General features: G+C 47.4%; 1 protein-coding gene across 2 annotated transcripts; it reads right to left on the bottom strand.

The window, feature by feature from the left end:
• Positions 1 to 833: 833 nt before the first annotated feature.
• On the bottom strand, positions 834 to 13,627 carry Cacng6 (calcium voltage-gated channel auxiliary subunit gamma 6). 2 transcript variants are annotated; one of them, XM_032896266.1, is made up of 4 exons: positions 13,284 to 13,627; positions 8,341 to 8,415; positions 6,540 to 6,677; positions 834 to 1,794 (listed from the first exon to the last, which is right to left on the bottom strand). In XM_032896266.1, the coding sequence occupies exons 1-4, from the start codon at positions 13,612 to 13,614 to the stop codon at positions 1,556 to 1,558; spliced, it is 783 nt and encodes a 260-aa protein (XP_032752157.1). In that variant the 5' UTR covers positions 13,615 to 13,627; the 3' UTR covers positions 834 to 1,555. The 2 variants fall into 2 exon arrangements, with proteins under 2 accessions (XP_032752157.1, XP_032752159.1); XM_032896268.1 differs by lacking the exon at positions 6,540 to 6,677.
• Positions 13,628 to 15,066: the final 1,439 nt, after the last annotated feature.

Genomic DNA, 15,066 nt, shown 5'->3' with positions numbered 1-15,066 from the left:
AAGATGGTGGAAAAGTGGTCCAAATATATCTGTATAAAATGTCATATGAGGGATTGGAGACATGGCTCAGCAGTTAAGAAAGCTTGTTATGGGCTGGGGAGATGGCTCAGAGGTTAAGAGCACTGGCTGGTCTTCCAGAGGTCCTGAGTTCAATTGGCAGCAACCGGCTACAAGGTGGCTCACAACCATCTGTAATGGGATCTGATGCTCTCTTCGGGCACACATGTGTAAGTGCAGATAGAGCACTCATATACATAAGATAAATAATACTTTTTTTTAAAAAGAGAATTTGTTACTCTTGCAGAGGACCTGGGTTTGATTCACATTCACGTGGCAGTATTTCAGGGGTTGTGACACCCTCTTCTGACCTCTGATGGCACCAAGCATGCAAAAGGTGCACAGACATGCAGTCAAAATACTCACACATACAATAAAAATCAATAAATCTTAAAAAACATTTGTATGAAACCTAGCTTTTTTATACAGTGAATATGAATGCACTCGTGTGTGTGTGTGTGTGTTACACACACACACACACACACACATACACACACACACACACACACACACACCAAACTGTAACGAAACAAGGTTGCTCTGGGAGTCTGAGAGTCCCTGGTGTGTGTACTTTAGTGAGAAACAAGATTCAAACTGTGGCAATGTCTGTGTTCTGGACCAATCCTTTTTCCAAGTTCCTGTCTGCCACCTGTTGGGGGCATGTGAACAATATCAGGACTGATAGTAGTATGTGGCCAGTGAGTGGAGAGAAGAGGGATTCCCTTCTCCACCCTAGAAAGCATGAGTTCCACCACAGACAGGCTCCAAATCAAGGCTGTCACATCTTCAAACCTTTAATCCCAAGTCTGATGACAGTGAAGTCGGACCCGGGTTCTTCCTTGTTCCATCTGGCAGTTGTAGGACGTCTCTCCATTCCGTGGATCAGCAAGGAATTGGAAAGAAAGCTCCCAAATCCTTCTGGGATCCCAGCCCTTTCACCCATCTCCCATCGGATCCCTAGAAGTTTCCCCAGGGAACTTCCCATCCTACCTCAAGCAACCCAAATTCAACAAAGGTGTGGTGTGGTGTGTGTGTGTGTGTGTGTGTGTGTGTGTGTGTCTGTCTGTCTGTCAGAGTTTAGCATCAGGCATCTTCCTTTGTTGCTTCTGCCTTACTGTTTGAGACAGGGTCTCTCACTGAACCTGACCTCAATAATTGACTAGGCTAGCTGGTCAGTGAGCTCCAAGGTTCCTCTAACCTCTGCCTTCCCAACATTGGAATTATAGACATGGACTACTGTGCTGGCTTTTAAAGTGAGTTCTGGGCGCTCAAACTCCAAGTCCTCAAGCTTGCTCAGCAAGCGATTACTTACTGAGCCATTCCCCACACCCCCAAAAGCATTATTTACAGAGAGAAGATGAGGGACCAAGACATTTTGTGAAATGGGCCCACCAGAGCGGGAAAAACAGTTTCTCTAGAAGAGAGATGAAAAGTCCTGAGGAGAAAGCTGGAAACTGAGGCAGGGTTGGCAGACGCCTTCAGAAAGCAGGCCAGCGCTCTAGGCAGTTGGGCCACCCCGCTTGGGGCACAGTGACCTCCAGGGCCAGGACGGCAGGGTGAGCAGGAGGAAACAGGCTCCCCCCAGCAGCAGGATCAGACCAGCGCCCACACCACAGCCGAGGGACCAGGAATACTCATAGGCCAGGCGTGGAGCTGGAGGGGTCTCAGGGTTGACCCCCTGCAGCAGGGCTCTGACGGAATGCCGGAACACCTCCAGGCTGACAAAGAGCAGCAGGCCTGTGCAGGAAGAAGAGAGAGGCTCTTAGCTCCAGTCCAGGCTTGAGACTGTCACCCTTCCTTCCTTCCTTTATCAACCAAGGAGCTGAGGGTCCTTTCATACTTTACCTCAGCAACTCAAGAGTCATCTTAATTCCACAAATGGGGGGCTGGGAATATTATTATGTCTATACTTAATATGCATACCCCCATTTTCTCTCTCTCTGTATATGTGCATGCCCGTGTGTGTGTGTGCGTGTGCATGTGCGTGTGCGTGTGCGTGTGTGAGCACGAAGGGCATTTCCCAATTTACATATATATATATATATATATATATATATATATATATATATATATATATATATATATGAGGCAGATCCCACAGAGGATCCCCTGGGACTGGAGTTAGATGGCTGTGAGGAATTAAATCAGAGTCCTCTAGAAAAGCAGCCAGCACTCTTAACCACTGAGACATCTCTCCAGCGGTAAACATCAGTATTTTTAAAGGAATTGTTTGCTTCTGGGTTTGAGAAAAAGTCTTGCTATGTAGGCCGGGCTGTTCTCCAACTCACGATTCTCTTGCTTTAACATTCTGGGTGTTAGGATTATAGGTATGTGTCACAATACCTAGCTTTTTATGGGATCTTCTCCAGTCTTCTAAGAGTCACTTCAGAGAAATCCTTAGACACTTCTACCAAACAGAGAATACATACTAGGCACCACTGGCCTGGTGGCTGCCATGTTTCACCTTCTAAAGCAAATACAGGAGGAGGAAAGAGGATTTCAGAATGTGATATGTGGCGGGAAGAAAAAAATTAAAGGGGTGTGTGTGTGTGTGTGTGTGTGTGTGTGTGTGTGTGTGTCTGTGTGTCTGTGTGTCTGTGTGTGTCTGTGTGTGTGTAATCCCCACAGTGGTCAGAAGAGGGCAGCAGATCTTCTGGACTTGGAGTTCCAGGCAGTTAGGAGCAAATGCTTTTAACCATTGGGCGATCTCTCTAGCACCTCCAAAACATTTAAGTAGGGAGCATCAGGAATGATTGTGCATACCTATAATCCCAGTACTAAGGCAGGAGGATTGCCTTAACAAGGCCAACCTGGGGCTAATAAATTCCAGGTCAGTTATAGATATAAGAAAACAAATGACAACAAATGCAGACAAGGATGTGGGGAATGGGGAGCCATGTTCACTGTTGGTGTGAATGTCAAATCTGGTAGCTGCTTTGGAAATCAGCATTCCTGGGTGAGACTTTTTTTAAAAAGTAGGCTGAGCAAGCCAAGGGGAGCAAGCCAGCAAACAGTGTTCCTCCATGGCCATCGGTTCCCGTCTCCTAGTTCCAGCCCCACTTCGGTTCCTGCTTTGACCTTCCTTAGTAATGGACTGTTACTTAGAAGTGTGAGATGAAAGAAAGCTTTCCTCCCCGTGGACGTGGTGTTCACCACAGCAATAGAAACCCTAAGACAACAACATCTATGCTTACGTCATCACTAATGATGCTTGACACCGTCACCATCACAGCTACCACATAGATGTCAAAATCTACCACCATCATCTCTAGAGTCACACCGTTATCATCACCATCGCCATCACAACCTCTCAACACCATGGTTTCCATCCTGACCATCACTACTCCATAACCACCAACACCACCATCATCACTTCTACTGTCATCTCCACCATCTCTATCACCGTCATCTCCACCTACCACCACCATCACAGCATCTTTACCATCCACCCCATCATAATCACAGTCATCACCACCACCACAACATCACTACCACCGATCTACCTAATCACCATCATCACCACCATCACCATCAATTCTATCATAATCACCATCATTTCACCAATCCCGTCATAGTCACCATCATCACCACCTGCCACCATCATCATCATCACCATCAATCCATCATCATCACCACCATCACCACCATCACAATCAATTCTATCATAATCACCATCGCCACTATCACCTACCTCATTACCCACATCATCACTCTCAGCACATAGTTTTTCTAATTACTGCATCTGGCTCGACAATGAAACACTAGGTAATAAAAGGAATTTCCCAATGACATGCCACGATTCAGCACATACCTAGCACCCTAGGTAGAACATAAAACACATGGTCCCCGGTTAAGCATTCATTCTACCCTAGCAGCTCTAACCCTACAAAGACCTCACAGGAACAAAGGTCCTAAAATTCATTGATGCACTTCAGTGAATAAGAGGTCAAGAAAGCTTAGTATCAACCCTTGCCTCTGGGTGGCTACCTGCACAAGACATACAGGAGACTGGTCCACCAACAATCCATCATGGAAGGGGGAGATAGAGACAATTAATGGTTTCTGGCCAAGGGGAGATATATTCCTCAGTGATGTTGAGGCCACCAGCGAGTTGCCTTTGGTTAAGTAAATAGCCCTCAGAGCTGGAGAGATGGCTCAGTGATTAAGAGCACTGACTGCTCTTCCAGAGGTCCTGAGTTCAAATCCCAGCAACCACATGGTGGCTCACAGCCATCTGTAATGGAATCCAATGTCCTCTACTGGTATGTCTGAAGACATCTACAGTAAAATAAATAAATCTTAAAAAAAAATAACCCTTTACCCATGTGGTCAACCCTAATTAAATGCAGCAGGAAACAAAAAGCAGTCATAAATGGGGACTTGTTGGAAAGAAGGGGTTTGGCAGGAGAGGGATAAGAGAGGATACTTGGGGTGGGGATATGAACACAGTATCACATGGATATGTATTTGTGTATATATGCATGACTGTAAATCTGTGAAGAAATTAAAAAAAAAAACACCACTGAATTGCGTGGCTATGAAAAGTCCTTGACTTTCCTGAACCTTAGTACTCTTATCAACAAAATGATAACTCGTAACCTTTGGGGCTGGAGAGGAGGCTTGGTGGTTAAGAGCACTTGTTGCTCATGCAGAGAACTCAGGCTGGGCTCCCAGCATTCACATGGCAGCTCAGAACCATCTGTAACTCCAGTTCCTGGGAATCCAATGCCCTTTTCTGAACTCAGGAATGGACACACATGCAAAAAAAAAAAAAAAAAGCATTCATTCATACAAACAAACAAACAAACAAACAAATAAAGGGTTTGGAGAGATGGTTCAGCCATTAAGTGCACTGGCTGTTCTTCCAGAGAACCAGGGTTCAAATCCCATCATCAACACTCCAAGATCTGATACCCTCATGCAGACACACATGCAGGCAAAACAGCAATACACACAAAATAAAAATTGAAAATAATAAAAAAAAAAAACGATGACCTTTAGCTAGTCCACTCGCTGTAATGCTTTGAGCTAGATGTCGACTAAACTGAAGTCTTTGTTATTAGTGGTGGCTACATTTCACAAGATGTGGCATTGTTTTTTCTTCCGGATCCTCACTTACAAGAATACAACACAGTCCCTGCACACTCCAAGTCTAAAACTCAAAGACTAGAAACCTTCTGTGCTGGTTTGAATAGGTTTGCCCCCGCTCCCCACCCGCTCCCCTGTAGGCTCATGAGTTTGAATGCTTGGCCACAGGGAGTTGCACTTTCAGGAGATGTGGTCTTATCTTGTTAGAGGAAGTGTGTCATTGTGGGGGTGGGCTTTGAAGTCTCCTATGCTCAGGCCCCACCCACTTCAGGACAGTCTCCTCCTGGCTGCCTTCAGATCAAGACGTAGAACTCTTGGCTCCTCCAGCACAATGTCTGCCTGGAGGCTGCCATGCTTCCTGCCACGATGACAATGAATTGAGAGCCTTCGAATTAAATATTTTCTTTGTAAGAGTTGCCTTGGTTATGGTGTCTCTTCACAGCAATAAAACCCTAAGACACCTTCTGAATGGCTTGAGACTCTCATCTTCAGACCTACTCAGCCCATGAGCTTCTTTGACCTCCAGCATGCCATAGCGCTCAAAGTCCTGCCTGGAGCTCCTACTATACAACAGTGTTGGAGATTCCGGGCCAAATTTAAAAGAACACGTGGAAAGAATGCAAATGCCATTGCAACAACAGGCTTAGAATGTTCCTAGCTTTTAGATTTTACATGAACTCGTTCCAACTCCTGGCATGCAACAGTACCTGGAGATCACCCCCTCCCCCTTGAAACAGTCCTTGGCACTCCCATGTCCAAACCTAAATAGTATTTGGAGACAGCCTACTCCTCGGCCAACAACAGGATTTGGAATTCCATCTTTGAGCCTACCACAGCCCTTGAACTGTCCTCTCCTCTACTCCCAGCATAGTGGAGATCCCATTCTCAATGTGTAATGATTCTTGGCGCTCCCAGCTCCAAATCTAAAATAGCATTTAAATCTAAATAAACTTCGCCAGAAAAGTCCTTGGAATTCTTCCACCTTTGAATATACTAGAACCCTTGGGCTTCTCCTCATTCCCAACATGCTTGGAGATTCTACTTCCCTTCATGCAACATTATGTGAAGTTCCCTCTGCTCAACACTCAAATATGTGTGAGGAATCCTAACTTCTGGCATGCAACAGTTGGTAGAGATCCCTGCAACAGTGTGCAGAGATCCACCTCCCAGCATGCGATAGGGTCTTTCCACCTCCAAGCAAACCGTGTGTGGAATCCCACCTCCCAGCATGCAGCAGTGTGTGGAATCCCACCTCCCAGCATGCAGCAGTGTGTGGAATCCCACCTCCCAGCATGCAGCAGTGTGTGGAATCCCACCTCCCAGCATGCAGCAGTGTATAGAGATCCCACCTCCCAGCATGCAATGGCCTTGGCCTCCTCACACTCAGCCCTCACCTGAGAGGCCAAAGCAGACAGCTCCCAAGCGGAGCAGGAACTCTGCACCTTTACTGAGTACCATGATGACACAGAGGCAGCCCAAGGCCATGGCTGTCAGGCCCAGCACAGCTATCACAGCAGCTGCCAGGTTTACCTCTGCAAGGAGGGCCAAGGGAGAGGTAGAGAACATGGGAATAGGAGAATAGACAGCACTCCTTCATAAGAACCAGAACCAGAAGACGGAAGACTTCAAAGTCCTCCTGAGAGTGTGTTACAAGGAAGGAACGAAGACCTGGATGGGTCAGTTAGTTACTTGGCTCAGGCTAGAGAAAAAGGGGACAAGGCCAAGTCAGGGATATTGGGACAACCAGCTGCTACTTATCCTTTGGTCATCACTGTGTTACAGATGATGAAGTTGAGGGAACAGAAATAAAGGTGATTCATTATCTTACAACCATCTCAGTTGTTTTTCTCCCCAACTACTCCCCAGCTGGAAAATCCTGGTAAGGTCCTACACCACTCTGGAAAGTCTCTGGAACATCAGGATTAGAAGTGCCCAGTGTCGTGCTCAGCTCATAGTAGGTGGTCCATACAATTTTACTAAAGGTACACAGTGACCCGACCCAGCTCATATGAGAAAAGAATGTAAAAGGTAAGGGACACTAGTATGCACCAGGACTCATATGTCTAGTGCTCCACTTCATTAAATCCTCATTTAAAAACAAAACAGACAGACAGACAGACAGACAGACAAAAAAGAATAAGAGACATGGAATTATCCCAGTTCTTTTGTGGAGACACTGAAGTGATGGTCCAGAAGCTAGATTTAGGGTAGGAAGGACAAAGTCAGGGGGCTGGAGAGATGGCTCAGTGGTTAAGAGCACCGACTGCTCTTCCAGAGGTCCTGAGTTCAAATCCCAGCAACCACATGGTGGCTCACAACCGTCTGTAATGGGATCTGATGCCCTCTTCTGGTGTGTCTGAAGACAGCTACAGTGTACTCATATACATAAAATAAATAAATCTTGAAGAAGAGGAAGAAGAAGAAGAAGGACGAAGAAGAAGGACGAAGTCCTCAGAGTTGCACTAATGAGTACAGTAGTATCTACCAGACACCATTTTTTTTTTTTTTTTTTTTTTTTTGGTTCTTTTTTTTGAGCTGGGGACCCGAACCCAGGGCCTTATGCTTCCTAGGCAAGCGCTCTACCACTGAGCTAAATCCCCAACCCTACCAGACACCATTTTAAGTTCGCTTAAGTTAAAGTTAAAAATACATTTCCTCTCATTACACCAGCCATCTTCTGTGTACTAGGCTATCACATGGAGGCCATCATACGGATCAGTGTATACATGTAGCATTTTCATTTTTCATGTACCATTTTGTAGGTTCAGACTTATTTGGATTGGGATCTTGCCTCTGTTCTTTTGTGGGAAAAGGAAAGTAATTCTCTCAACCACTTCTGATTTCTTCTCTCCCCTGAATGGTAAAGCTGAAGCCCAAGCCTTGCAGGCTTGTAGCAAGGGCTAGAACTGTGCTAACAAACTTTGGGTGCTGAGCTTAGCACACAGAATGTCTTTATAATGCTCGCAACAGAGAGGAAGTATGATTTGCCTAAGCCACACAGCACAGGCAGAGTTAATGGCCAGTGGGCTAGACACCAGCTCTGATGATCACTGTTCACACTCTTAACCCACCATCACCTCCCAAATATGGGACATCCAGAGAAGCTGAGCCCATCCTGAGCACAGTGCTGTCAGTCACTCCTTCAGAGCAGCCATCCTACCCCCAGCCCTCCCTTGTCACAATCCTTGTCCTCACCTTTCTTGGTGGTTCTCTGGAAGATGTGCGCATTTTCCCCCGTGGTGAAGAATTTGAAGTAGGTGCAGTTTGCTTCTGTGGGGTGCAAGGAGAAAACGGGAAGGTGATGAAGTTTTGTGTAAGATCAAGGCTGGGTATTCCCCAGACACTACAGGAAACTAAAAATAAAGTATTAGTGTGGCTGACCCACAGAGGAGAGGAGAAAAATCAGGCTGGCAAGGTGGTTTGGCGTATCAAGATGCTGATTGCTAAGCCTGATGACCTGGGTTCAATCCTTAGAATCCACACGGTAGAAGACTCCTGTGGATTGTCCTCTGACACACGGGCACGCGCACGCACATGCACATGCACACATGCATGCACACACACGTTATGAGGGGGGAATAAATTAAGTGTACAAAGGTGGGACATGACACTGAGGTACAGATCCACTTGCCATATCACTCAAGTCTGGAGGTTGAGGTTTTTACCTCAAGCCCTTCGGTCTAAGTCTCTGACACAAGGGAACCATTAACCTCTCTGGCCCTCCAATTCTTCCTCTTTAAATGAGTAGATAATCTCTCTCCTGGCTCTTTCTCGGGCATCGGAGGAGCAAGTGGGTTGAAAATAAGTTATCACTTTATTCCACAAAGGACACCAAGATGTGGTACCAGGAGGCTAAGAGACTCAGAAAAGATTCCTCTCCTATGCGACATATACAAAGCCCTCCTGCAGGTTAGCAAGGGGGGAAGAGAAGTAACCCTATTGAAACACAGGCAACGGCTATGAATAGTTATTCACAGGAGGGCAAGTCCGGATAGTTCACAAGTACATGAAGAGAGACTCTGCTGCAGCAGGAGTCAGGGGAACGCAACTTGAACCAGCAGGGAGATGCCACTTCAGATCAATTAGATGGGAAAATATTGAAAGGGCAGTATCAAGCCTTGGAGGGATAAGAGGAAGCAGCTGGGACTGTAAACTGTCACTCGTCTATTTGTGAGGGACTCTGACGTACTTAGAAAATGAAGTACAGGTGTACAGCAGGCAGGGACGGTTCAGTCAGCAGTCGGCTGTGTGTACGACTTAGGCACAGTAAGAATATGTCATCTTGCAGCTGGGGAGAGGGCTCGGTGGTTAAGAGCATGTGCCTCCCCTGCTGTGGACCCAAGTTAGGGTCCTGGTGCCCATGTGAGGTGGCTTAAAACAGCAGCTCGGTACTTCAGAATCTAACGCCCTTTTCTGGACTCTGGATACCTGCACACACAGGCACACATCGTCCCCACACAGTCGCATAATTCAAAAGTAGAAATCAAATAAGCCAAGGCTTTGTCACATAACAGCCATCATAATCTATCTACATGTAGCACGCACTTTGGTTCTCAAGATGAATTGTCCTTAGCATGCATCTCTCAGAACACATCTCTACCACTGACACATGCCTGTGTGTCTATGCCCTGTGACATTCCAAGAAGAAAAAAAACACACATAAGACTGTAAATATGGCTGTTCTCTGTGGCATTGTTTACTGAGCTGAAGTAGGAATTAATCTTGTATTCATCTTTGGGCAATAGACAGTTGAGACAGATACTCTAATGGACATCTTTACAGCATAAAGCCACCACGAACTACGAAAGCATAAAGCAAATGAAAGAGGTTTGGAAATCACAGTATTGAGCAAGAAAAATTACATTGAAAATAGCACAAGATCGCATACCTTTTTTTTTTTTTTCAAATCAAAACATACGTGTATATAAACTCAAACTCTCTCTAAGTATTTCCAAGTCAAAACATTTGTGCATGGATACAATGTCAAACACACTAGAGAACTGAATTAGGAAAGGGTTTTATTGTTTTTGCTTTTTGTTTGTTTGTTTTGAGACAGGGTCTCCCCAAGTATCCCTGGCTATCCTGGGACTGGCCTCAAATTCAGAGAGATCCTCTGGCTTCTGCTTCCCAAGTGGTGGTACTAAAAGTATGTACCACCATGCATAAATTGGGAAATAATTTTTAAAATAGGGAGGTGTGGTGCCAGTAGGGGCTACAATGAGACCTTGTTTTTAAAAAGAAAAAATTTTAAAGACAGCATAAGAAGGACCTTGCAGAAACAGACAATATTCTTTATGTAAACATATGTAAGATTCACTAAATAGCTTTGTTAATTTAGATATGAAAAGGCTTAAATAAATAAGAAATACCAATTTAATAAAGATGGAAAAATGCAAAAAAGAAAAAAGAAAAGAAAAGGCTTAAAGTTAACAAACAGAATGTTCTAACTTCCTAAGACAGGGTTTTACGTATCCTAAGCTGACTTTGAACTTGCTATGAAGCTAAGGATAGCCTTGAACTTCTGACTCTCCTGCCTCCACCTCTCAAGTGCTAGGTCTACAGGTGTGCACTGCCATGTTTGCTTTATGTGGTGCTGGAAGCAGACTCGGGGCAACCACTCTGCCAATTACATACATCCTAGATCCTAAAGTGTATTCTTGCACTGACCTATTTTATTCTGTGTACGGGGAAACTGAGATACCAAGGGGGAGTGCGGAACTACAGAGGGTAGAGAACATTGGGAAGGGAGCGGGACAGTATGGAGAAGCAGGAATGGCTAAATCTATGCCAAGGGGTGGTATGGGGCGTGACAGAGAAGAAGGGTTTGCGGTTTCTAGGCCAGAGCAGCTGCAAGTGTACAGAGCAGTCTGTCCTACGGCACCAAGAAGGAAAGGGCACTTCCTGTGGAAGAAAGATGCTTTTTGCAGCCACTAGTAGGGGATACAGTCTATACCCATGAGAGAACTATGGAGTCCCTTCTGGGGCTGGGTGTGGTGTCTGCCATCTCATTTGGCTGCTAGTAACAGGATTTTATGCCCATGTGCCCCAGAGAATAGGACAAACTCCCTCGAGAAACCACAGGGTGAGTCTCTCTCTGACAGCCGAGGGACATAACAGCTTTCTTTTAATTTTTAAAAGGAGTGATTTTTTTTTGAGACAGTCCAGTCCAGGATAGGTCCTCTGATAACGCAGAATTATGGGGAGCTGGTAATGGCCTTGGAAGAAAGGTGAAGTCCTCTTGTTTCTGAGACAAGGTATTATGTAGCCTAGGCTGGCTGACAACTCACTCTGTAGCAGAGCTGGCTTTGTACTCCTGGTCTTCCTGCTTCTGCCTCCTGAGTGCAAATGTGGTGCCACCATGCTCAGTGGCAAAGCCCTTTCTGACAAGTAGAGGGAACAGAAAGGGAAGGACGCAGTAAGGTGGCAGGGGGCAGTCTCCTCCAAAGAGCGAGGGCCTCTGAGACCTTCTGAAGCACTAGTGACATACAGTACAGTGTAGCTCTAGGAACAGAGTCAGAGCCAAGGGGCTAGCTTGAGGCATAGATTGGGAGTTAAGAGTTCTTGCTCCTTATTTCTCTCCCCTGTATAAGCTGTGCTCCAGTCCCTCACTAGGGAACCCTAGACGGGTGCTCTGAGCCACACTCCCAGACCCTTAATGGGAGTCTCTAGGCAGGTGCTCTACCAGGGAGCCACAGCCCAGCCCCTTTCTGAGGGGTTTTAGGCAGGCGCTCTACTCCTGAGATATGCCCCCCAGCTCTGGCTTTGATTTTTGAGAAAGGATCTCACAGAGTTGCCTAGGCTATCTATGAACTCCCACTGCATCCAAGGCTGTCCTCGAACTCACGACCCTTCTACCTCAGCCTCCTGAGTACCTGTGGTTAGTGAACTGTGCCACCAGGCCCAACTAGCATCATTATCCCATTTTGCAAAGGTTTGGGACCATCTTGATTGAAGTCCCAAACAGTGAGAAACAGCAGAAGGGAACTGTTTAAGATGGCTGATCAGGACGGACAGGTAGGCCAAGCCACAGACATTCCACTTGGCTATCAAAGTCTTAGAACATCCATTTTGTGTTCTGTCATATCTGGAAAAGGAGGTGTTGAGGAATGAGGAAATTCATGCAGAGCCCAGAGAGGGTAAAGGGTATTCCCTGAGGGGTCCTGAGAGAACTGAGTACATGCTGGGGAGCAGCATGGCAGAGATCTCATCAAGCAGATACTGACCAAAGTGGGTTGGACGGGTGTCAGATATTGTCCTTGAATCAAAAGAGGCAAACACATATCCAGTTGCCAGGGGAGTGTAGAATATCCCACTAAGCAAAGAGCATAGCATGTTTTGTCAGAGAGTGAGAGGCACAGCTGAGAGCAAAGGAACCACCATGTGGGGAGACGAAGGTTGTGGAGTGTCTGTAGAGCAAGGAAGAGGGGTTGTAATGTCTGCCCTGACCATGTCGAGGCGAGAGGGACTGGAAATAAACATTTCTAAGGAGGTACAAAGTTCACCCAGAATTGTTAGAGAGACAGAGAGAGGAGAGAGGAGAGAGAGAGAGAGAGAGAGAGAGAGAGAGAGAGAGAGAGAGACCCCTGCTAAGAACTTCATTTGATTGTATCAGAAAACAAGAGGATCAGCACAGATCATTTTTTTTTTACTTCCGGGTGGGCGTAGGGTGGTCTGCTTCCACAGAGGCACACAGAGTGGTAATGTGGGATGTATCCAGGCTTCTAGTTAAGGGCACAGGCTGTCTGTGGGTGCATGACTGTCTGGTGGGGAATTCAGGCAGTTCTAGGGGATACGGGCTGGCGGGGGTGTACTCAGGCTGTTCTGAGGGTACCAGCTGGGTCTGGAAGCACAGGCTGTCTGTCACTAGGGGTACAGGCTGGTCTGGGGCACAGGCCATAGCTGACAAACTTTAAGAAACAAGTTTCTTTAACGGATATGCTAATTAGTTATATGAGCTATGAGCATCTCTCATTCTCCCCATCCCCTTCCTCTCCAGTTTCTGTGAGCACAGGTTGGTTTTGACACAAACATCCTTGGGGATAAGACTTTCTTTTTCCTAGAACAAGGTTTTCCCAGACAAAAGTTTCTTTCTCCCTGACTGTGGGACACAGGCCTGGGCTCAGAACACAGTCTCTCACCTCCTGGCAGCTCAGCTGGGCCACAGGTCTCCCTGCCCGCGGGTACATCCGCCTGCCACAGTCGCTTGATGCACACCTTCCACAGCCCCAAATGGGCGGCCTCACAGACGGCGCTGCCGTTGGTCTTGTACGTATTGAGTTCCACCCAGAACTCGGTGCCCACAGCTAGCACAGCCAGCGTGGCACCCACGATAGCCACCAGCAACCCCAGCTTGATCTTGCCCTCTCGCTCCGGAGTCAAGCCGAGATTCTGCTGTTCTTGGGCACGACGCCGGCCCACAGCCGTCCGACGACGGTCTTCCTCTTGCATGAAGAAGTTAGACCACATCATGATGATGGGATCGGCTGGGGCTCAGGAGAGCTTCAAGGAGTCAGAAAGACCCGTGCAGAGGGGTCTTAAGGGGCAGGGAGCAGGGCCTGCACTTTCAAAGGAAGTAGTGGGCTCAGTGTCAACCAGATTGGGAATGAGAAAAAGCTGAACCCCAAATGGGAGAGTGGAGGCCTCTGCCCCTGAGAAACGAAACTAACTATAGTCTTGGCCTAAGGATGCCGCCAGGGCTTGTGCACATGAAGTTGGCACAGGTGAGGCCTAGGAAAAAAGCTAGGCTACTCTGAAGTTTACGGACCCAAGAGGAAGACTGAAGAACCCAGGGGGAAAACTTGCCCAGTCTCTCTGGGCTGCTGATGGGGTCTCCAGTAAGCCTCAGAGTTTTCCCAAAGAGGGAAGCTGAGGTCTTTCATGTGTTTGAGGAGAGAGTTTAAGTTTCTTCAGGCTCAGACTTTGAGAAAGGAGGAATCAGAACACTTTTGGGCAATACAAGAGTTAGAATTGGGATTTCACAGGTAAAGTTTGATATCTCTCCAAGTCTGAAAGGCAAGGAGAATCCTCCAGTATTCACAGTTAATTTGGGGCCCCAATGGAATTCGAGGGAGTATAGGCAAGCCAGGGACTGCTCAGAAAAGAGTCCAGGTCTCCCACAGTGGCTGAGAATCACAGTAAGGTCCAGAAAAAGAGCCTGGGGGACACTCTGAGGGCCCAGGAGGAAAACCTGTAGTCAGGACAGGGCTTAGATCAAGGCACTGTGGTCCACACTCAGGTTCAGAAAACCAGGGCAAAATAAATACCCTGGGGGACACAGGGCTTGGAAAGGGACTCTCAGTCAGTCTGTCTGCAGTCACTCGGCTCCCCCTCCCCCAGGTTCCCAAGGCCTGCTCGGCCAGGATCGCTCCAGACTCAGCTCGGGGTCCCGCGCTCCCTTTGGGCTTCCCACCCGGGTCTCCCGGGCACGGGTCCCTTGAGCTCTCCTGCCTCTGCGCCGCGACGGCCCCAGCTCCGCGATGCCTCCGAAGCGTCCGGCTTTGCTCGCCACTACCCAGTCAGCCCTCCGGACCTGCTGCGCTCGCTCCCTGCCTCGCCCCATCCGCCCACCCCCTCACCCCACCGGCTATTTTGGGCTCGACCCGTAAATAACACTCGCACCTGTCGCAGGCGCCTGTTGCCATAGGGATCTGGGTATTTTAAGGGGACAAGGGGCGGGGGAGGGAGGCCTCTAGGAAGGAGGGGTTGGGGACCGGGTCTTCAACAGGCTGAACGTACGAAGATTTGTTTCCCCACGGGTCTGAGACCGAGCTGCAAAGTCCATACTCCAAACTCTGGATCTCATAGCCAGCGAAGTACAGAGAACTTGTGTTTCTGTCCTGAGCGGTCCACGCTGGAAGCACCCTAGCTGGATTGCTGGATTCTGAGGTTCAGAGGCTTGGGAAAAAAAACTGGAGGTGGGGG

The sequence above is a fragment of the Rattus rattus genome, chromosome 2, assembly GCF_011064425.1.
Source record: "Rattus rattus isolate New Zealand chromosome 2, Rrattus_CSIRO_v1, whole genome shotgun sequence".
Taxonomy (NCBI): Eukaryota; Metazoa; Chordata; class Mammalia; order Rodentia; family Muridae; genus Rattus; species Rattus rattus.
This window is presented reverse-complemented; position numbering and strand designations above follow the sequence as displayed.

What these genes read in the sequence shown, in the direction of transcription:
- Cacng6 (XM_032896266.1), bottom strand. Translation starts at nt 13,614, where the DNA reads ATGATGTGGTCTAACTTCTTCATGCAAGAGGAAGACCGTCGTCGGACG. An exon ending in CCCAGCTGAGCTGCCAGGAG is followed by an intron (nt 8,416 to 13,283) that starts GTGAGAGACTGT and finishes TGCACCCCACAG; the next exon opens with AAGCAAACTGCACCTACTTC. An exon ending in TGTCTGCTTTGGCCTCTCAG is followed by an intron (nt 1,795 to 6,539) that starts GTGAGGGCTGAG and finishes CTTCCTGCACAG; the next exon opens with GCCTGCTGCTCTTTGTCAGC.